A 20,976-nucleotide genomic window follows, 5' to 3' on the forward strand; every position below is an offset into this window, starting at 1 on the left:
TTAGCCAGCAGCCTTGCCCCCCAGGAGGCAGCACAATGCTGGCCCCCATTATCATGGGGCTTTCCGCAGCACCCCCAGGTTTGGGGAGAGGAGTTGATGCAGATCTGTGCTCCAGCTTTGGCGCTCTCAACATCACAGCAGGAACAAGCAGGGCCCCAAGCAGCCCACAGGGCTCCAGGGCAAGCCTGGGCCGCCCACGCCAGAGCACCCTGTCGGGAACCGCTGGAGCCAGCACAACAAACCAGCCTGTGTCGGGAGCCCCGAGTGCCCCTAGCTTCAGTCACATCCCCAGGCACCTGACCAAGAAGACCAAGAAGAGCTCCAGATCAGATGGCTGCAGCACTTCCAGCAAGGCCGTCTGCAGGGACGGGAGCATCCTGGCCTCTCCTCCTAGTGGCCCCGCCTCCCTGGTCAGCAAGGCCCAGAGCAGCCTTGCCAACAAGAACCCCTCATCCCCTGCCCAGCACCGGAGAGGACGCAAAAGATCTGCATCGTGCAATAAGCCATTTTCCTCCACATCACAGCCCACTTCCTTGGGGCCCAAAAGGCAAAGGCTCGGCTGAGCCAATACCTTCCTGGAGAAGTAGCTGGTGTTGCACTTCCTTCCTGTTGACACCGGTGCAAGACTAGTGTGGAATGGGGGACACAAATCAAGCCCAGTATTGGAGCAAAACCGGGCTCCCAGCCTGCCACCCAATGTTGGGAAACTTCCCAATCCCTGACCCACCAGTTTGAAGGAAGCGGGGGCCTGAGGCCTTGTCTGTGATCCCAGCAGCCATGGGCCTTGGGACAGTACATGGAGATCCGTGTCCCTTTGGCCTCCAGTCTCACAGCTCCTGGGACTTCTGCCGCTGCCCACAGATTTCCCCTCCCCTCTCCCCATATTCTTCGCAGAACCTTTAGGTAGTGTTCATTTCATTAATTAAAGCCTGTTCTAGTTTCTCTGCATAGCTCTCCTGAGTCTCTTCTGTGGGTCAAGTGGGCAAAAGTTGGGAGCCGAATGGGTGCTGGCATGGGAAGCCTGACGCCATGGTTTCCACGTTCCCGTGGCCCAGCAGAGCGGGTAGGGCAAGAAATACGGACCCTTGAAGAGTAGGTTTTCTGTTTTGGGGATGGGCCTGGGAGAACACTGGCCTGGGAAGGGCAAACTGGGGAGACTCACCCTTGCCTATTGGAAGCGCTGCTCCTCTCCCACTGGGGACCCCATGGAATCTTCTTGCTTCACAGCCCTAGAACAATGTAAAGACACTCCTGGCCTAGAGTATGGGCCTGGCATCAAAAGTTGTGGCTCAGGGCACAGGAGGAAAGCTTTGCCTTGAGGGTGTGACAGCTCCCTGAGCGCTGAGTGACATCCCACTTCACACAAGCACCAGGCCTCCTCCGTGCATCTCTTCCCTCTGCCAGGCATTTGGGGGCCCCTTCCTGATGGCACTGGGGAGAAGAATGAGGAACAAACAAGTCACCTGGGAGAGGGAGGGAGCAGGGACCACGCTGAAAGGACTGTTGCCCCCCAAAATTCCTCAGTCCCATATTTATTAGATACAAGATCACAACCAACAAAGGAGGATGTTATACATTAATCATGGTTCTTGTAGGTCAACCAGAAGGAATGGGAGGCCTACGTCGACCATAGTCTTGTAGGTAAACGGAGTAGGCTGTGCCTGCCCCATCAGCATGGAATTTTTGGTTGAGCAAGGGCACATAAATGGATTATTCTAACAGCAGGCTTTCATGAGGCAGGGGAGACAATAGAAAAGGGAAACAGGTGATGTTCCACCCTGAGCGGCTGTGCTTCAAGGACTTGTATTCTCCTTTCCACTGGAGGCCTGCTGGTAGTACAGGTTTTCTCAAGGTCATCGTCAAGCATGCTTGCGTGACCAGTACAATTTCTCATTAGTGATATTTTAAGCAGTCTATCATTCTGAGGGATGGTTCCATTTCCCCCTTTTTGTTAATGCAGAAGCAGCAAAATCCGTTTATCAAGTTCTTGAACCATTAGTCATCAGAAAGATTTCCGTGAGCAGACTAAGCGTAATATGATTATAGCAATAAAAAGTGTCATCATTCCACCTATAATGCCAGCACCAGTGTTTTGATCCAAGCAAAGGGGTTTACATCAGACAGAATCATTTCGCACATTATTTGTGCGAAACTCACTCTTGAACTGATTGTAAGGATAGCAAGGAATGCCCTGAATAGAATCTTGAAGTTCTTTAATATCCACAGTTAAATTACCGCCATAATGACTAGTAATATGGTGAAATCTTGTTCCACGGTATTTCTGATTTATTATAGGTGTAGGAGTAACACAGAAGGAAGAAACATTCTAATCACATGGAAGGTGAAGCCTTATATTTAGAAGATCTTCTCTCCTATATATACTATGGCTTCCTCTAAATTAGAGACTCTTTCATGAAATCTTTGATCTAGGACTGTTTGTTGATTCCAAGCCTTGCTAGCATTCTCATGTCATTTTTTCACAAATTTTGTGGTTTGTACAGTCTGATGCAAGGCCAATCCCACAGTGGTAGCCGTAACAGAAATGGCTGTAATTCCTAGAATAGTTCAGTCGGAGGCACAGATGACAACCCAGATTTGTGACTCTTGTCTGAAGTGTGAAATATGTGTGTGGCAGGGGGACAGTTTTGTGGGACTGAGGCATGATTGATTACATTATTGACTATTGGCCATTGATCTTCATGTCCAGTTGTCTTCTCTCCCCAGAGGTCTGGCTGGTGGGTTCAAGGGTCCATGCCTCTAATCACAAGTTGACCCCACTGCCAACCAGCCCCAGTTCCTAGGTGAGAGCCAAAAGCCACCTCACTAACATAACAAAAGAAACCTTTATTGCTATCCTCATTGGAAATTACAGAGGTTTTGTGCCTGAAATGGAGACACAGAACAAATAGTTCTGTTATATTTCTATTTCAGAGAGATAGAAAGCAAAGGAATAACCTAAAGAATTTTAAAAAAAAAAACCTAGATCAGTGAATAAACTTGATGAATTTTTGTAAGTTTTCAATAACTTTCTTTTTGTAGCATGCTTATAACATATTGTAAACGTAAATATAATCTCATTTGGTTATCAGTGATATTTAAAACACAGGGATATGCAGGCAATATTAGTTTAAATATTGTCTTAACTCTCCAGATACTTTAGTCCAAGAACATCCATTTTTAATTATATATGTTGTTTTGAAAATTTAACAACTGAACTAAGAAAAAAACTATGAGTTCTTTCAACAAAGTGAATATTTTGTTGGAAAAAAAGACCAGAAAAGTTGTATAGTATTATATACCAAAATCTTATCCCATAGAACTTACCAACTTAAAAATTCTTAAAAATTTAGAAGATTAAAAAAAATTTAAAAGTGTGCCTGGGTGGCTCAGTGGGTTATAAGCCTCTGCCTTCAGCTTGGGTCATGATCCCAGGGTCCTGGGATCAAGCCCCATATTGGGCTCTCTGCTCTGCAGGGAGCCTGCTTCCTCCTCTCTCTCAGCCTGCCTCTCTGCCTACTTGTGATCTCTGTCAAATAAATAAAATATAAAAAAATTAAAAGATATCTTTGAAACTTTTATTTGTAGCTTCTTTTCATGAAAAATTAATTAAAAGTTACAGGGTGGGTTTTTTCACATGTACTATTAAAATGACAGAGACTCCAGAAAATAATTATTTGAGATCTCCTATTCAAAGATGTTTAGATTTCAAATTTTCTGGGACCAAAGGAGAGAAGAAAGCAAGAGCCTTATATTTCTGAAAAACATCTTTGAATCTTCTTATTCTCCTAATAAAAATATAAATAGACTGAGTCCATCTCAAATGGGAAAACACAGAGGATGGCAGGATTTTCTTCAAATATTTAGAATTAACCAGAAATGTCAAGACTGCTAAGCAACAAATATTGAAATAAGTCAGTTCTAGAGATCTAATTGGTTTTATCAAATGATTCATGAATCAGCCAACATCCTATCTAACACTAGAAAGGCATTCCAAAGTCTACAGATAAGGAAAGGTTTTTAAAGACAAGTCAACTAAATCATAATATATATATATATATATATTTTTTTTAAATAATTGCTCCGGGTGAAGTCACCTTCCTTTTGAGGATAAAAGGGTATATTAGGGGGATTACTTCATTTTCTTTTGGAGGAGGGAAAGGAGCCATGTGGAAGATTACATCATTGGTGCTGACCAGAAAATTCCACACTGACCAGTTAAGACTATATTTCTGAGGGAGGTTGAAATAGGAATTAGCTTAAGATATTAAGTCTTGGTGGGTCTAGCACAAATGACTCCATTTTGGGCCTGCTATTTTTTTTTAAAAACAAAACCTTTATTTGTGCGTTATCAAAGCACGTAGTAAACAGTATACAATAATGAATTTTCTCCAGGACAGATTGTTTCTTTTTACAGATAAAAGCCCTTTGAAAATCAAGAATTGAAAACCAAACTTGAAACAGCCACAGTGACTTGTACAACTTTTTTAGACAAATAATTAAGCCTCATCGTTGTTACCTTAATCTGTGACAGTAAATAAACACAAAATCCCACTGGTTGAACAAAATAGATGTTAGTCTCTGGATGCTGCCTTCTGAGCACAACAGAAACTTTCCCCATCCTCCCTCCTCCCCATCTAGGTCTCTCTTCTCCTCCTCCTTCTCCTCTTCCTCTTCTTATTCTTTGTCTCCTTCAGATTTATTTACTTATTTGATTGTTTATTTATTTATTTTAGAGAGGGTGGGGAGGGCCAGAGGGAGAGAGAGTCTCAAGCTGACCACCTGCTGAGTGGAGCCCAACTTGGGGCTCCATCCCAGGACCCTGAGATCACGACCTGAGCCCAAATCAAAAGTAGAACCCTTAACCGACTGAGCCACCCAGATGCCCATCTAGGTCACTCTTTTGGAGGAGGGAGTGAGAGAAAATCTCAGAGAGCTGGCTTCAGTAAGATACCAACAGTGACAATAATAATGCAAATACCAACAAGAGGACACTGAACTGTCATCTTGACATTTTAAGCACTTCATGTATATTCATTCACCCCCCTCTTATGTCTACCCCAGGAGGCAGGTACTATTATTATCAGCATTTTTCAGATATAGAAACTGGGGCACTTAAATTGGGTAGCTTACTAAGGTCACAAAGGAAATGATGTGGCCAAACTGGAATCCTGGTGGCCTGGATCCACAGTCCATTCTCCTAGTCACTATGCAAATGGCGCCACTCGGGGGAACAGTTGGCCTGGGTCACGGATCATCCTCATGGGCCTCTGGGTCTCTGGGGGCAGAGGTGGGAGGAGGCTCAGGTTACATCTAATATATTTTCACCCTTTATTGTCCTTTTTTTCTGCCTGTGCAACTATTAATCTATTCTATACCATTTGATATGTTCTTAAATATCTCTGCATTCCTCTTCTGAGGCTTTTTCATAATCTCTTTTAGGATTCTAATTTACTGAGAGATGATAGCTGCTATTATTTCAGTGAGGACATTGGAGTCTGCATTTACGAGTGAGGCTGAGGGAGGGAGGCTTTCTCTACTTGGTTGTGTCACGCAGCCTTCGTGATCCAGGCTACAGGGCTTCATTCAAAGAAATTGGGAGGTTTCCTTCCTCCTCTGGGTCTGGGATGTATCACAGAGCACAGCATGGCCTGGGACTTGAGCATAAGTAGAAGTACTTGACTGTGACATTTAGATATGAGGAATGTGGCAAACCTCTGGCTTTCAATGATATTTCTATATCCATCATTTTCATATATTCTCTACTCGATTTTAGTTAATGTCTAAATCTGCACTCTCATTCTATCAGTCCTTTTTTTTCCTCCTTAAGATTACTTTAGATTGAGTTCCTCTGTTTCTTGGTCAAATAAATCATTTGAATTTTTTGTTTAATCATCAGTTAAAAGGGATTTTAACTTTCCCCGGTGCAGGTTTCCTGTCTTTGTAAGAAAAATTTTAAAATACCCATCTGTCCTATTAAATTGCTGATTTAATCTGAATTGAACCCAGATTTCCTAATTTAAATGAGAATTGGTTGAACAAGCATTTTTCATTTACTTTTCTATTCAATTTTCATTTCATTTCATTTTTCATTTGCAAGCGGTCTCCTCTTTGGGTTCATCCACTTGTTGTTCTGCTCTGTTTCTCCTGTAGCTGACATAGGATGTGGCCTCTTATCAGTCCACTTGGCAAATAATAAGGGCTTCTCGTGGCCCTGGGGGAACATGGCAAACTACCCATTAGAACATGGCAAACTACCCCCCTAGGACGAAGCTGTGACAATGCAGATCCACCATCTGGACCACAGAGTGGTGTTTCCATTCACTGTGGCGGGAACTGCGGATCTGTGTGGTCTAAAGCTGTTTAGGTCAGAAAGGGCATCTAACCGGGATCCTCATTTCCCAAAGAAAGGAAGGAGTTAAATCAATGGAACTAAGCCAGGAGGAGGAATTGAATGTGTATTAGTCGGCATTCTTCAGAGAAACAACTGACTGTTTATACCTACATCTCCATGTCATCTTTCTCTAGAGAGGGATTTATTAGAAACTGGCTCACACATTTATGACCCAGGCAGGAGAAGACCAATGTCCCAGCTCAAAGACATTGAGAGGGTTAGAAGGAGGGGCGTCTCCCTTACTCAGCCTTTTTGTCCTGGCTCAGTCAGTTGGATGAAGCCCAGGAGCACTGGGTGGCAATCTGTTTTACTGAGTAACCGATTCCAATGTTAGTCTCATCCAGAAACACTCTGATAGGCCCAGAGCAAAGTTTCACCCAATTGGTCACCTTGTGGTCCAGTGAAGCCAACACAAAAAACGAACCATTGCAGCATATTCCACAAGAGTGAATGAAGCTTCTGGGTCATGGGGAAATGATACCAAATGAAGTCACGAAGGAAGAAAAGAGAGATTCCCATCTAGGAGGCTCTTTGGTTCACATTCTTTACTGTTGTGTGGGTTCTGTTTATTTTCTCAAAAGTTTTTCAATAGGAATATATTAATGCCTGGCTTTAAAGCACATTCCTGTAGAGTAAATTTTATACGTATTCCTCTAGGTACCTCCAATGTGAGTAGATGTAGTAAGTTCACATTTTGGGTTAGATTTCTCAGTCCGCACAGGCCATGTGTAATTTTCAGGCTATGAAGATTAATAAAGGGGATTTATAAATAACATGAATGGAAATTAATATGTAAGGGTTTAATTGTTCATGTTAAAAATAACATGGTTCCCCAGTGCATTTTAGGGGATGACCTTAATCATCCCATCTTGCAACCTGGAGATCTTGCCTACTGGAAAAGAACTCCAGAAAAAAAAAAAAAAAAACTCTTCAAGCCCTTTGGAAAGGCCCGTATCAGGTCTTGCTAAGCAACCCTGTGCTGCCAAACTCCAGGGAATAGGCTCAAGGATTCACGTGGCACACTGGAGGAAATCTCCAGATTCTGTGGGACCTGCACAGCATGAGGTGACCTAAAAGTACAGATTTCCCAGCACTGAAGTGGATGGCATCTCAAGAGACAGCTTTGCCATGATGCCTGGACGAGACCCATGTACCTTTTCTCACCCTTGCTTCCTCTCTCCTTCATGGAAAGACAGTGCTCCATCCCACCTTTACCAAACCCTTGCAGAAGGGGGCAGCATTTGTTGTTGTTGTTGTTGTTATGATCTCTCAGAAACAGCCTCCTCATAATGCCATGACAAATCAATCTTTCCCCTTGTTTTTGCTGGAGGGCAGAGGTTTCTGAATCCACAAGTCTTTCTTTATTCGGAACCACTAACAGACTCTGGATTCTTAGCCACATTCACGGTCTCCACATTTGCACACTTACAGGCTGTATTATTGGATAACATTAGTTTCTAGACAGTACTTTGAGATAATACAATTCTAATGCAGCTTTGACATCTTGCTGTTTTGCAAATAGTTGTCCACCTGTTGTGTCATGTCTATACCTGTGCTGCATCTTCCTGAGGGCACTCGGTTAATTCTCTGACAGGCTGCTTGCAGGGCCCAATATTCTGTTTCTGTTTTCATGACTGTTTGAAGCAGGGACTCCAGGAGGCATGCATGGCTCTGGGTTGGCCTCCATAGGGAGAAATGTTCTCTCATAAGTCACTTAGTCTCCTAAGTGCCAATAACTATTTTCAGTTGGCTACTTTCTGACCTAGGGTCCTGACTTAGAACCACAATACAAGTTGGAATTTTCATTTGAATTTTTATTTTTCTTAAAGATTTTATTTATGTATGTATTTAAGAGACAGAGAGAGAGAGAGAGTATGCAGTGGGAGCAGCAGGCAGAGGGAGAGGAAGAAGCGGACTCTTCTGCTGAGCAAGGAACCCAATGTGGGACTCTATCTGATCCTGGGACACCAGATCATGACCTGAGGCAAAGGCACATGACTGCATGTGCTAGCTCTTGTGCGAGCAGAGGAAGGTGCAGAGGAGGAGGGAGAGGGAGAGGGTGAGAGAATCTGGAGATAAAGAAAGATCATCCATGACAGAATGGGAACTACTTAGTGACAGCAGGAGAGTCAGGGAAGCAAGTATGTAGCTTAGTAGTGGAAATGTGGGAGAAAGGAAGCCCATTCATGTCCCCATGTTCCCAGAATCTCCTCTTCATTCACTAGTCTTGCCAGAAGTTTGTAGACCTGGTAGACCATGATTTACTTAACTGCATTTCCTCTGTTACATATATAGGTTTATATTATTTGCCATCATAAATAAACATGCAATAAGCATATTTTCTGAACATCAACTTTTAATCTACTGTTGAATGATTTTTTTTCTTTTCTCCCTTTCTTTCTTTCTCTCTCTCTCTCTTTCTTTCTTTCTTTCTTAAGATTTACTTATCTGTCAGAGAGAAAAACAGCAAGAGAGAGTTCACAAGCAGGGGGAGCAGGAGGCAAAGAGAGAAGCCATCGAGCAGGGAGTCTGACACAAGACTCCATCCCAGAGTCCTGGGATCACAACCTGAGCCAACGGCAGAGGCTCAACCGACTGAGCCACCCAGGCGTCCCTTGAATGATTTTCTTAAATTATATGTCAAGACTGAAATTATTGGACTGAAACATTTTTATCATTCTTGAGATTTATTCACACAGTCCCTTTCTAAAGAGTTGTATTAAGTTGCATTGGCTAAAATCTCTGTTAACCTTGTAACAATGACTTCCTTCTCATAGGAGTTCCTAGTCAGAGGAGCAACAAGTTCTTAGTTGCTTAGCTGCCCTTAGTAGTGATAGCAGCTACACAGACTTTGCCATCTTGGCAGAGGACAATGTAATGTTTATCAGCCTGGCCATGATTCATTGATGAATAAAACAGGTCATGAGAAGTTCAAGGAAAGCTGGCCTTAGTTCATTATTAAACTTTGTCTGCCTTGACCATTCTCTCTTTCAATTCAGGTATGTTTTACCTCTTCATTATTGAGGTTTTCCAAATCATATATTTTAAGATATTTCTTTTCCCTACCTGAAATAAGAATCAGTGCCCCTACACTTGTGAAAGGAGGAAATTGTTGACTTTCAGAAAGAATTCCTAAAATGAATTTAAGGATGATTAAAAATATTGTTTTGCAAATTTACCATTCATGATAAAGGGCACACACACACAAATTAAACATATGGCTTGATTTTGATAGGAATGTTAAGGATAATATGGGTCACTGTATTTCCATTACTTTGAGATTCCTTTCCTTTGTCTGCCAACATACTTAACTATTGACAATTATGAGTAATATCAGACTGGTTTGTGTTAATCAGCAGCTGACTAATGTCATATAATAAGTTCATTTGATTTTGTAAAGAAAATAGCTGAAAATATTAATAATTAAATCTGGTTACCCATCTTATCTCTTCATGTGGAGTCACTACACAGGGGGGGATTAAACACCAGAAGATCAACTTTTTCCTTCAATCTTGGTAATAAGACTTTGACCTAAATGTTTCAATAGTCAGAATTTTAAACTGGACTCAGAATTAAAACAGATAAATACAACAATCTTTAAAAATACTTTCTTCCCATGTTTTTAGAGAAAAATGTATTAGACGGCTAAAACTGTATACAGAGATAAATATTTTTACATTTTCTTTCAGATATAGGTTTTTTGAAGATTAAATAAGGAAGAAAGCTCTCCTATGTTCTATATAGATATACATATGCTTTAAACCTATTGCTCTAACTTAAACATTTATTTTCTGTAACCAAGAGAAATGTTTTATAACAAAAAACATCCAAAAATACATATGTATAAAAATAGATACACATATATTTGTGCATATATATGTGTGTGTGTGTGTGTGTACACACACACACACACACACATATATGCACAAATATATGTGTATCTATCTATCTATCTATATATATATTTGCTTTCTACTTTACTCATAAAATAAAGATACATAAATAAATATATTGGATGGGACAATTAGAGAGGCCTGAAAATTGTGGAAGAGACACTGAAAATTTCAGTTGTCTGGCATTTTGTAAATCTTTAAACCACTGGGTGCAATTTTCTGTGAACCTGCAACAAAAATGTCTTTTTAAACAAAGTGCTTTCAAGGCACAATGCCATTTAAAGTATTCCTTTGGTTCCTCTGATGATGAATTATATACATACTCACAAGACCATGTCTCGTCATGCCACCCTGCACTGTCACAGGCACAGCAAACTAAAAACACCGTATCTGGATGGGCTCTCACCCCTAAAGCCATTTCCTTCAATTACCACTTTGTACAGACTCTCATCCATGAACTCTAAAGCTATTTCTTAGTTTCTTTCTTTCTTTTTAAAGATTTGTTTATTTGAGAGAGAGAGACAGAGCACACACAAGCACACATGCCTGAAAAGGGCCGAGGAAGAGGAAGCCGACTCCCCACTGAGCATGGAGCCTGATGTGGAGCTCCATCCCACAAACCCTGAGATCATGACCTGAGTTGAAATTAAGAGTTGGTCACCGAGCAACTGCACTTAACCAACTGCGACAACCAGGCGCCCCCTGAGGCTGTTTCTTGAGATGGAATAGCTGAAATACTTCAAGGCAGTGTCCGAAGTATCAGGTATTTTATTAACATTCTCCTATATATGTATAGAGACCTACCATTATTCACTAAATATTTTTCTTTAAATGGACCTTTTTTGTTGTTGTTGTTAAATAAATTTGCTCTAAAGGGAAATCAGTATTACTTCCTGGAAATAGAAATGACTACAAGAATAAATGGGATATAAATTTTTAAAAATGTCATGGTTATAGTTACTGCTTCCAGTCTGAGGGTGATGCAGGCCTTCTGCCTCTTTGTTAAAGAGACATTTGGAGGGGCGCCTGGGGGGGGCTCAGTCAGTTAAGCATCTGCCTTCAGCACAGGTCATGATCCCAGAGTCCTAGGATTGAGTCCCACATGGAGCCCCACATGGAGCCCCACATGAAGCACTCCCACACCCACCTGCCCACTGTGGGGGGAGGGAGGCTTCTCAGCATGGAGACTGCTTGTCCCTCTCCTCCTTCTGCCCTGCTTGTGCTCTCTCTCTGTCTGTCATTCAAATATATAATAAATAAATACATAAGTAGGTAAATATGAGACTGATTCGCTACCTACTGTGCTAATGAGTAACCTCATAAATATGTAAATAAATAAAATCTTTAAGAGAGAGGGAAAAAAAGAGACATTTGCAAGTGTTTAAAAGGTGTTAAAACTGAGACCTTCTCCCAGATGTAATCAAAATGGCTGAAGGAGGATTAGAGAGGAAAGAGCTTTTACATCATGTGATGTAAAAAGTTATTTAACACTCAGTCTTACCATCTCAGCACTGGACACATCACTGGGCTATATACACACAGCCTTACAACTTCCATTTTATCCAGGTTCCTAAAACCATTTCTGTTTGTCGTTTTAATAGGCCTGTTAACTGTAAAGTTCAAAGAGAACACATGAATAGTATCTTTGAGGAGGGTTACAGAGGTACCTCTTCTTTCTCTATTCATTTAAAAAGTGAAAAGTAACATTTTTGAGGGAAGTGATTCAGGAACACCTTTGTCTGCAAGTAGGAAGATGACTAGTTATCTGCTGTTCCTTTTGGTAGTGATACTGCAGCATGAGGAAATACATTTGAAATAACCAATTTTCAATTACATAAAGAAATTAAGTTTCTCACATTGTTTAAAAAAAAAAAAAGTCCAGAAGGTAATTTTCCGGAAATGTTAAGAAGGGAAACTAAAAAAGAATTTTCTTTGTAATTGTTTATAATGGCTTTGAGGTGGGGGTGCCTGGGTGGCTCAGTCATTAAGTAGCTGCCTTTGGCTCAGGTCATGATCCCAGGGTCCTAGGAATGAGCCCCATGTCAGGCATCCTGCTCAGTGGAGAGCCTGCTTCTCCTTCTCCCTCTGCCTGCTGCTCTGCCTACTTGTGCTCTCTACCTCTCTGTCAAATAAATAAATAAAATCTTTTAAAAAAATTGTTCTGAGGTACTATATATTAATAATCATTGCAGTATGGATTTTAAATAAAGGGCAAAATTGATATTAAAATACAGAAAATTATGTAGTTTAAAAAGAAAATGGTTTAAATGACAAAGTTACTGTAGACTGGATATGAGGTCTAATCACACACACCCTTCACCCATCCACATTCAGCTTTTGCGTGGTCTCAGAGCATTAGAACAGATCTAAAAATGGGGAAGTAAGCAAAAAAGGCCTCTGACAAAAAGTTTTAAATTCAAACAGCAAAATGCACTTTATTTATATGAGAGGCTCTTATTTAGGGCCCCTGAACTCTTAGCTTAAATACAAGTTTAACTAAATCACTTGTTTGGTCTTCTAGCAAACAGCACATGGAAAGAGAGAGCGGAAATGCCACTAACAGGTAACAGTAAAATAAGACAACATAAAGCAAGAGAAAAGAGACAAAGAGAGGAAATGAAAACTCAAAATCACTGTAGGCTCTAGCTACTCAGTGTAAGGAAGAAAGCCCTGAGTAATCCTCATCACAGCTAGCACAGAATAGCAACTAATGTTCATTTTAATGACCCTGAATCAATCAAAGATAAAGTTATGTTTAGTTTATTTTAAGTTATGTTTAGTTTATTTTAGGAATGTCTGGAAAGCCATATGCCAAATCTGAAAAAAGTCTTTTTTTCTAAAACTAAAAAAGAAGCAAAATAAAAGTACTACTTTGTAAACAGGTAAGCTTAGTTATCTAAAACAATGATTTTGGGGGTGCCTGGGTGGCTCAGTGGGTTAAGCCTCTCTGCCTTTGGCTCAGGTCATGATCTCAGGGTCCTGGGATCAAGCCCCACATTGGGCTCTCTGCTCGGCAGGGAGCCTACTTCCCCCTTTCTCTCTGTCTAGTTGTGATCTCTCTCTGTGTCAAGTAATTAAATCTTAAAAACAAAAAAACCAAAACAAAACAAAAAACAGACAAACAAAACAATGATTTTTATCATGGCTGTGATAATCTATGCCTAGTGTTCTGAATATTAAACAAACACAGAGTTTTGTAAGTGGATCATAATACCTACGCTAATGCCTCCTTCTTCCTTCTTTCTTTGTCAGCATTCAGGGTCACCATCACTCAAACCACAGAAAGAGCTGACTGGCATGGAAGACCATGAGCCATGTCCTGAAACAGCCATGAGACTTCTAGATGTAGACTCAATTGTCGGGGCCTAAATTCTCTAATTATCACTCTATTAGTTACATGACTTTAAAAAATGAACCTCACCTCAGTTTCCACCTCTGTTAAAAAAAAGATATTTTGAATTTCTTATTTAAAGTTTTTATATACCAAAACCATATATTTAACACTAGTCATAGAGACAATAAAGAAGTTAAAATTTTAAAGGGCAAAACCTTTAATGTAAATTATGTAAATTAACGTAAATCATGTAACTCACCTAAGTACCTTTCTTGATAATCTAGTTTTTAATAGCAGTAACAAGTTCTAATAGGTAAGAATTTCTTACATATTTTGCTTAATTCCTTCTAAGCTGAAAAATAACTTCTGAGTTTAAAAAAGCAGAAAAACTAAATACTCTTAACAATAAGAATACACGTCAAGAAGCACGGAAAGCATTTTTATTTCTTATTCCTATCTGATACATGGTGTTAAGATTTTTTGCTTACAAAAAAGCACTTATAACAACAACAAATATCCAAAATTATCCAAGTCCTACTAATTAAAATATTAAAGGAAAACTGTGACTGGGAAATATATGTGTAACTTTAAATGGCGGTTCTGTAATTGTGATGTGTTTTTTTATCTCTCCAGGCCTCATTCTCCTCTTTCATCTCCTTGATCTCTAATGGGTAAATTCTCTATCCTCACATTCTCAATCCATTTAGCTTGGGTAGGGCTTATCCCAATACAGCTGTTGGGGTGGGACTATGACTCAGGCCTAAACCAGTCATCTGCATATTTCAATCCCCTTTGGCCACAGTGAGACATTTTGAGATGGCATATGATCCAAGATGATCCAAGCAATACTCATTCTGGGGCTTGTAAGACTAACTAAATAGAAAGAGTTTCTTTCCATGAAAGGATAAGGGAGGTGTTTGCTGAGAACTGAGAAAGTTTCTTCTTTAAACTTTCCATATTCTCAAATTTTCTTCTTACCAAGAAGAAAAAGACTACCTAGAAATAGCGCCAACAGAGAAGTTCAGAGTTAAGAAAAAGATGCCTGTGATATCATTTGAGTTCCTGAAGCCAGCTGTGCCTGAAGCCACACACTTTACTTAAGCCAGTTTAAACTGGATTCTCTGTCACTTCTGACCAAAAGATGACTGATCCTTCCAAGACAGTAGAAGTTTCCTTTGAATTTTGGACAAGATGAATTACATTAGTTAAGAATTTACTTTGTAAATTATGGTGTATACTATTTAGTGGATTAAAAGTTAATTAATTTATCACTCAAGCTTCTTTGACCTAATCATTTTAACCTTCACTTACTTGAAAAAAAATTAACTGTTATTGGACAAGGATGAACAGCTCACCAAGTCTGTAATTACTGGCTGAATGTGGACTTTGCTACAGTGTGCTGTCTCCAGAGTGCAAGCTGATGCTTCAGGGCTGATATCAGAGCACCTAGAAACAGAAAGAAAGAAAACTGTATTTTGTGACCATGAGGCAACCTATTACTGAAAAATTTTTAAATGTTCCACTGCTTTTTTAAAAAGCAGATTTAGAAAAAAATGAAAATGCTTTAATAATGGTGGAAGAAAAAGAAATAAGATGTTATATTAATGAAAAAGATTGTTATATTGATATAATGTGCAAGAATAGAAACTACACATACATGCATACACATCTGAAGGAATTATGAGTCTAATGAATACTATGCCACCCCAAAAATGAAATTTAAAAGGAATTTTTGAAAAATAGTCACAATACAATATTTAAAACATAGGAAATGGGGAAAAAAAAGAAAGAAACACACTTTGGACCATGTGTGATAGAACTGCAAGTGATTTTTATTTTCTTCTTTAAACTTTCCATATTCTCAAATTTTCTTAAAAATTTAAGTAATTTTCAATTTTTTTCTGGTAATCAGGCTATTTGCCTAAAAATTTTCAAATTTAGAAATGCCCTAAAATTATTTTGTTGCTTCTATAAATTATGTAGTATGATGGAACAGTTTTGGACATGCAGTTAAAATGTTTAGGGAAGAATAATTTATAATCTGAGTCCTTACTACACTTAAGTAGACCCTTTCAGATATATACCATTCATTTACAAAAATGATTTCATTCAGGCAGTCATACCCCAGTGAATTTCTTAGTGGAAGATGTGGATGAATTTGATATACTTATACTTACATGTACAAAGCTTGAGGACCTATCATAGAGGCTAGGAATGCAGATACCACTCCAGACCCTGATCCTACTTCAAGGCATATTTCCACTCTAAAAAAGCAAAATAAAATAAATGAGTATAGTAGGATCAAAATATACATCACAGAAAATGACGCTCAATCTACTTTTAATGTGTATTTCTCCAGCATCACTCGCCTGCAAATATATGGAAATACAAAAGAAATTTATAAACACACTAATTTCTGACAACCACTTTGTGCTCATTTAATACTGTTTAACTCAGAATTGTTTGGGGTGTGTAATTAAAGTCCATAAAATAGATGGATTCCAATTAATTACCACAAAACATTACATAAAACGATGGAATAAGGTTGAGGGTTGAAAATATTAATATGAAAAATATCAACCGTTCTCACAAGGGTTTAGTAGTTTAGTACTTCCCTAAAATGATAAGGTTAGTTATTATACTCTTTATTTATGATGTTTTCTCTATCATTTAAAAGTACATAACATTCACATATCCATTAGGATATCCTAGGGGGAAAAAAAAAGTTCCCCCTTTCTCTTAATAGATTTAGAGCAGGGAAGAAATTCATTATTTGTACAGCTGTACACTGAAGAGAGAAAGTCTCACAGAATCTGATCTTAGAATATTAGTATAACTTTAAAATGCTTTTGAATAAATTCCTTATTACACTCTATTTTATCCTTCAATTAAATTTACTTCCCTGTCTATAATCTACATATGCATCAAAAGCACTAGTTACTCCATCACAGAAATGGGTTTAATGGTATTTAGGTCTTGCTGGCTACTAACGCCTCAGACGACTACCCAAAAATAAACTCTAGCAGCTTCTAACTTTTGGAATCAATCCACATTATCTGACAACCTTACCTGTTGAATTATCTGTTGAACCTTACCAGGAGGCTTTTATTTGAAAATAACTATCATGCTTTCATAAACAGAATCCCAAGAACAGAAATAATGTGACTTTATAACAAAATCAGCTCCTTTCACAGCGTACTTTGCAATGCAATTTGTGCTTGTACATCTTTCTGGCGTATCTTGAAACTTAAAAGAAATTTTATCTTGAAATTTAAAAGACAAATTACAAAAAGAAATATACCATTCGACATTCCAGTAAATCCCAAAGTTCCATCGTTTACAATGAAAAGCTGATTTAATAAGCGTTGGGGCATTTTACATATGGAAAAATCTGACCAGATTTAAGAGAGAGAAACACAATACAGAAATACAGATCTATGAAGCCTGACTGCTGTTTCATCTTGAGATACCAATTTCAAGTCTTGATCTTTAAATAAATCTAATTACTCAAATTCCTTTCATTAAAAAAAAAAAACCGCAGGTATTCATTGTTTTATTGTCATTTAAAATGTATGAGGGGCACTTCAACAAGTCAATTTTGTTATTTACAAAGTGCTAGGGAAAATCCCATAGGCTGCTAGCTCTGTAGCTATTTAAAATTTTCAGTTAATGAAAAATTACGCTCTGCAGTCGCACTAGCACGTTTCAAGGGTTCTGTAGCCACACGTGGCGAACTGGCTAGTTGTTCAGGGCAGAGTATGCTGTTCGGTGGGTTTCAAAATACTTATCCACGCCATGATCCCACAATCTCACTTCATTTTTGTGTCCTTCCCTTACTATAGGGTGCTTTTGTATACTGAGTAAATTAAATGCCACGCACCTTCTAATAGTTACGAAAAAAATTATATTAATAAGCCACGTTTTCAGAATATTTAGTTTTGAACGTGTTATCCCATCACTGCTCTGGGGGCTTGTGGAAAAGATACACGCTGGCGTAGTTAGGAGCGGTGGAGCTCCCCAGAGCAAAGCAACACCTCAGCAAAGTAGAGACACCCGGCCCGCTCCGGACAGGTATCTAAAGGAAGATCGTCTGCACCGGCGTTCTGGTGTCCATGTTCGCCAAGTCTGCGGACACCGCCTCCTCTCCTGCGGACTGCACGCCTTCTTTCCCGGGCTCTCCTTTGCCGCCGCCTCTCCAGAACGCTGAAGCCCTCTCCCACGGGGACCCTCGTCCTCCTCGCATCCTGTCAGTTCAGCCGCTGCTGCCTCCAGCGCCTCCAGCAGCAGGAACCTATCCTCCACGGACTCGTACACATGGGTGAAGGCGCCTCCGCCCACGCGACCATGCAGCGGTGCGGGGAAGCTCGGAGCTGCGGTCTTTCTTCCCTCCGTCCCACGCGCAGGCGCCAAAATTCCAGGCGCGCAGGTCCAGCAGTGGAGGGCGGGGCAAGGGGGGCGGAGCCGTGGGGGCGGGGCGCCAGAGGCGGAGAGATGAATCCCGGCTTGTTATTTCTAAGTCTGTCGGTAAATATTCTTGGAAATTCTAAGGGTTATGTAATCTGGAACTGCTGACCTTTGTTTTCTTATTTAGAATGTTTAAAATTTATTTTATTTTATAGGTTAGCCCTTGATGCAGGGCATCCTCGATTGTTTTTGACTAAGGGGAGTGTTTTTCCTTTACATTCAAAAGTTTTCTTCTATTTCTTATTTGCAAAGAATTGAACAAATACATATGGCTACTAAATTTTACTTTTTTAATATCAATTGAACTTTAAGTCTTGAGCTTTAAGATTAAAATTTTGTCTCACTTAATTTTTTACTTTAGTGTGTTATAAAAATTACCTTCCTAATGTTGAATCATGAAGGCACTTTTTATCAGTCTCACTCAAGCAAGATGATTTTTCTTTTAATATCCTACTGAATTTGGAGTGCTAATAATCTAGCTCTGTTTTGATTATGCTGTCCTCACAGGATGAGTTAGGACATTGTTTCTGGAACATTTGGTAGAACTCATCCATAAAACTGGATGGATTTAGTGCTTCGTTTTTTCTTTTTTTGTTTTTGTTTTTGTTTTTGTTTTTTTTTTTAGTGGATGGTTCTCTACTATTTTGGGGCATCCTCTATAGATTGTTAGATTCTTCCGGCACTTGCACTCTTTTTGAGTCAAATTTTGTAATTTCCCAATAAAACATTTTTACATCTAGTTTTTAAAATTTGGGTAATAAAGATACAAGTAAGTATCTAGATACCATTTTTAAAAACCTGAGTATCTATTACCCAGAATTGATAATTAATACTACTTTCTCATATTTCCTTCGGAGTGTTTATTTTTAAAATACATATTATACTATATATTACTATTCAATAATTGTGTTAAATGCAATATTTATTTATTTTTTTTAAAGATCTTATTTATTTATCTGACAGAGATCACCAGTAGGCAGAGAAGCAGGCTGAGAGGGGGGGGGGGATGCAGGCTCCCCGCTGAGCAAAGAGCCCAATGTGGGGCTCAATCCTAGGACCCTGGGATCATGACCTGAGCAGAAGGCAGAGGCTTTAACACACTGAGCCACCCAGGAGCCCCCAAATGTAATATTTATTATAGCAAATTAGCTCACATGGTTATGGAGACTCACAGACCCAAAATCTGCAGAACCAATTTCCTATCCTTAAAAGAGTTTTTAAACGTTAGAAATAACATAATACAGATGAAGTGGGTATTTTTTCTGTATTCACCCTCAGTTTCATTTTGTAACCTCTCTCCAACCCGACTTCTCTCACAAATTTAGCATGTATCCCTCTAATTAATATTTTTACGTTTTTACATTCAGATATTCATGAACAGTGAATGGCTAGTATGTTTTCAAATTTGTTTTGCTGGTAATAGGTTGGACAAACTGTTCTTTCCATTTCTTTTTCACTGAAAGTTCTCACTCCGTGTCTTCATATATATAAAGTTGGTTTACTCCTTTTCATTCTTTTTCAATGCCAGATAGTATCATATGTAAATATAAAATATCTTATCTGGAATGGATAAATATCTATTGTGTAAACATTTAATCCTCTCCAGATTTTCATTATTTTAAGCAACACTGTGATTAACTTTCTCAAACAAGCTTTTTTCTGATCCTGTACAAAAGTTTCCTGGATCCAAGCCAGAGTGGATTAGCAGTATTGTATACACATTCAATTTTCAAATTTCAAATTTCTTTCCAATCAAATTGTGCTTAGTTGGTGGGAGACTTAATATTTGATTTTTTATTATTAGAGTTATTTTTTAAATTTATTTTAAAACGAATTGGCCTTGTTGTCATTGAGTTTAGGCATGTGTTCATATGTTCTTCATTTGAACTTCTTTCTTTGTGAACTGTCTGTTCATTTTTGCCTATTTTTTCCTTTTGAATTTTGTTTTTATTACCATTAAAATTGATACATGCATAATTTAATAAGCCAAATAGTGCTACATGAGTAATGAAAAGCAGTCCAGTCGAGTACACCAAGATCTAATTTCTCATGTCTTATTCTTCAGAAGTGACCATTTTCAACTATTATCTGCTTTTTGGCCATTTATTCATATCTCTATGTACGAAGCTTATAACAATATTACTTCATTTCTCAATTTTCACATTATCTATTGAGGTCTTATGATAGAAGGTAAAGTTCACGTGATAGAAGGCAAGAATTTGATTCTCCTGCTGCCCAAAACCAAATATAATTGCCAGGCCCCCTATCTCTCTTTTCCCAATATGGTTATATTGTGATTGATTGATTGACTGATTGATTTTTACATTATTCTGTCTATAGAAATGGTATCTGGACCTGATTTCTGTATTATACCTGTTACTTCCTTGCACAACTCTTTGCATTTCCTTAAAGTTAATAATCATCTGTTGTTTTATCTTCCTAGGTCTGCCATAACAAATTATTTCAAACTAGATGGCTTAAAAGAACAGAAATTTATCCTCTCTGTTTTGGAAGTCTGAAATCAAGGAGGTAGAAGGGCCATGGCTCCCTATGAAAGCTATAGGGAAGAATCCTTCCTCGCCTCTTCTAACCTCTGATGGTTGACAGCAATCTCTGGCCTTCCTTGGCTTGCATCAGCAGCATAACTCCCATTTCTGCCCTGGTCTTCATGTGGACTTCTTTCCAGTGTATCTTTCTTCCTCCAAACCTCTTTCTTTATAAGGACACCAGTCATGAGGTTTAGGGCCCACCTTAATCCAGTATGACCTCATTTTAATTTGATTACATTTGCAAAGACACTTTGCAAATAAAGTGTGTGTATGTATACATGTATATGTGCATATATACATACATTATACATATATGTATATATATGTATATTTATATATATTCAG

At 38.9% G+C, this 20,976-nt stretch overlaps 1 protein-coding gene across 1 annotated transcript; it reads right to left on the reverse strand.

Annotated features, from left to right (window-relative positions):
• Positions 1-1,275: 1,275 nt before the first annotated feature.
• LOC309852186 (uncharacterized protein) lies at positions 1,276-20,752 on the reverse strand (the record flags this gene model as incomplete). Its single annotated transcript, XM_082708491.1, has 5 exons — positions 1,276-1,431; positions 14,974-15,064; positions 15,796-15,882; positions 17,715-17,988; positions 20,674-20,752. The coding sequence occupies 5 exons, from the start codon at positions 20,750-20,752 to the stop codon at positions 1,276-1,278; spliced, it is 687 nt and encodes a 228-aa protein (XP_082564617.1).
• Between the last annotated feature and the right edge of the window lie 224 nt (positions 20,753-20,976).

The sequence above is a fragment of the Mustela nivalis genome, assembly GCF_964662115.1.
Source record: "Mustela nivalis genome assembly, chromosome: 17".
Lineage (NCBI taxonomy): Eukaryota > Metazoa > Chordata > Mammalia > Carnivora > Mustelidae > Mustela > Mustela nivalis.